This window comes from Aethalodelphis obliquidens, unplaced genomic scaffold (genome assembly GCF_003676395.1).
Source record: "Aethalodelphis obliquidens isolate GAN/ISIS:26980383/991018 unplaced genomic scaffold, ASM367639v1 scaffold1021, whole genome shotgun sequence".
Classification (NCBI taxonomy): Eukaryota; Metazoa; Chordata; class Mammalia; order Artiodactyla; family Delphinidae; genus Aethalodelphis; species Aethalodelphis obliquidens.
The window spans coordinates 5,379-8,196 of NW_020838932.1; the positions used below are offsets into that span (position 1 = coordinate 5,379).

Sequence of the window (2,818 nt, forward strand, 5' to 3'; positions counted from 1 at the left end):
GATCTTCTTGAAAGATAAGAACACGGTCATGTCACTTTTCTATTTAAAACACTTTAATAATCTTGCATTTCTATTAATGTAGATTCCAAATGACTTGGCATGGCTTACAAAATACTTGTTGATCTTTCCAATCTCAGCTCTCACCATTTCTCTCCTCTTACTCTATGGCTCAGCCATACTGATCCTATTTCAGTTCTTCCAAAATACTTCTTTCATTTTTGGATTTGCACAATCATGTTTTTAGTTTGCTGGAAATTTTACCCCACACCCAATTTTTGTTTGGATTACTCAAACTCGTTTTTCATGTATCAAATTAGAATTAACTTTTTCCGGAAAAGTCTTTCCTCTACTTCAAATCCTGGTTAGATGACCCTTGTCTATGCTCTTATATTAGCATGAACTTTTGCTATCATGGCATTCATTATGCTCTATTTTAAATGTGTGACCACTTTTCTGCCTCCATCTTTCAGGACAGAAACTATGTCTGTCTGTTTACCACTCTATCCCTAACACAAAGTGTATGCTCAATAAATATTTGCTGAAAAAATTAATGAATGGATGATAATATACTTAGAATTATGTCTCTGGAAGTCCTGGGTCTACAAAACAGAATTCAGTTCCACAACTAAACTGGGTTCTAGTTTGTTCAACTTTTTAAAAATGTCGACAGAAACTGGACATGTCTTACATTATTCACTACTGTTGAGCACTTACTTTCGACTACACTTATGGAGTATCCCTAAATAAACAGTACCATTTACTCAGCCTGAAATGTCCAGCCTCCCCAAAACAATTATTTGTACATACCAGTTCAGTTTTAAATACATGACATTATCTTTATTGTCTTTTCAAAGCATATTTGCTGATATCTAAAGAAGACTAAGATCTTTGGTTCCCATTTCCAATTTTCCTGGGAACCTCTTGCTCACTAAGTCAATTACATAAAAAGGTCCTCTTAACTATTTTTAGTTGTTTTAGTTGTTTAGTTGTGTTGTCTTCACAGAGATTGCATATCTTATTTGAGGTTGGGACTATATCTTAAATATGCTTTTTATAGCCACCACAGCTCTAGAGATTGTGGTTTATTGTGTTAAAGACTGAATAGTAACAGCATCACAAGAACAAAACTGAGAAAAGAAAATAGGAATATAGGAGAAAGTATAATTCAGAGTCATCAACAAACACGCAAGATAAATTAATATTTTGTCTCAAACTTATTTGGCTTTGTTTAAAACCTGAGACTCCGCAGAGTCGCGTGGTGGCGCTGCAGGATAAGATGGGGAAATTTTTGTACCATCAGATGCTCTGGTTACCGTGAACCACTGGAACTGAGAGCTCCAGAGAAGCAGTGGTGATAAAAAAGAGGCTTTCAAGAGAAAGCTAGGGAGCCAACAACGCCCTCGTCACCGAATTGCAAGTCTATAGATTCTCAATGGTCCAGGCTAATAGCTGAGAGGAGCAGTTTGAGACTGAATTGAAATATTTCCGCGGAAAGACGTTCGGCTAGGGAGCCAGGGAGCCAGGGAGCCATGGAGCCGGGAGAAAGAAGCCCTCAGCAGATAAGGCAAGCGCTGCTTTTCTTTGTTTTCCTGGGAGGGTCTTTGGTGTGTTCAGGGACCTGGCGCTATTCTGTGGCAGAGGAAATGGAGATCGGCTCTTTTATAGGCAACGTGGTGAAAGACATAGGTTTGGGCGTGGAAGACCTGGCTGCGCGGGGGGCCAGAGTCATCTTTGATGACTATAAACCATACTTGCAATTGGATCGGCAGACTGGCAACTTGATCTTAAATGAGAAACTGGACCGGGAGGCGCTTTGCGATCTCACCGAGCCATGCATATTAAATTTCCAGATATTATTAGAAAATCCTTTGCAATTTTTTCGAGCTGAGCTTAGGGTCAAAGACATAAATGATCACACTCCCACGTTTCTAGACAAACATATACTTCTGAAAATCTCAGAAAGTACTACTCCAGGAACCTCATTCCAAATGGATAGCGCTCAGGACTTGGATGTAGGAAAGAATGCTGTTCAAAACTACACATTAAGCCCCAATCCTCATTTCCACCTTAAACTGCAAGACAGTGAGGAGGGTAGAAAATACGCAGAGCTGTTGCTGGACCAACCTCTGGATCGAGAAAAGGAGCCTGAACTTAGATTAACACTAACAGCCCTGGATGGTGGGTCTCCGCCCAGGTCTGCAACTGCACTGGTGCGTGTGTTGGTCTCAGATATCAATGACAATGCCCCAGAGTTTGAGAGGTCTGTCTATGAGGTTTTGGTACCAGAAAACAGCCCTCTGGACTCCTTGGTCGTCAAGGTGTCTGCTACAGATTCAGATGCAGGACTAAATGGAGAACTATCTTATTCATTTTCCCACGCCTCCAGAGACATACGGAAAACATTTGAAATCCATCCCATTTCTGGCGAAGTCCGTTTAAAAGCACTTCTGGATTTCGAGTTAATTAAGTCTTATACAATAAATATTCAGGCCATTGACGGTGGGGGCCTTTCAGGAAAATCAGCAATTTTAGTTAGTGTTGTAGATGTGAATGACAACCCACCAGAAATAGTCATAACATCTCTTACCAGCCCCATACCGGAAAATTCGTCACCTGACATGGTAGTCGCTGTTTTTAGCCTACGAGACCAAGACTCTGGGGACAACGGGAGGATGGTTTGCTCAATTCAGGACAATCTCCCCTTTCTCTTGAAGCCTACCTTCAAAAATTTCTACACCCTGGTAACAGAGAGCGCTCTGGACAGAGAGAAAAGAGCCGAGTACAACATCACCATCACCGTCACTGACATGGGAACCCC

The 2,818-nt window shown here is 41.1% G+C and overlaps 1 protein-coding gene across 1 annotated transcript; it reads left to right on the top strand.

Moving 5' to 3' along the window:
* Nucleotides 1-1,338: 1,338 nt before the first annotated feature.
* Nucleotides 1,339-2,813, top strand: LOC113616962 (protocadherin beta-18-like; the record flags this gene model as incomplete). The annotated part of the gene is made up of 1 exon (XM_027100309.1): nucleotides 1,339-2,813. A coding segment is annotated over exon 1 (1,284 nt), but the record flags the coding sequence as incomplete, so codon positions are not given.
* Nucleotides 2,814-2,818: the final 5 nt, after the last annotated feature.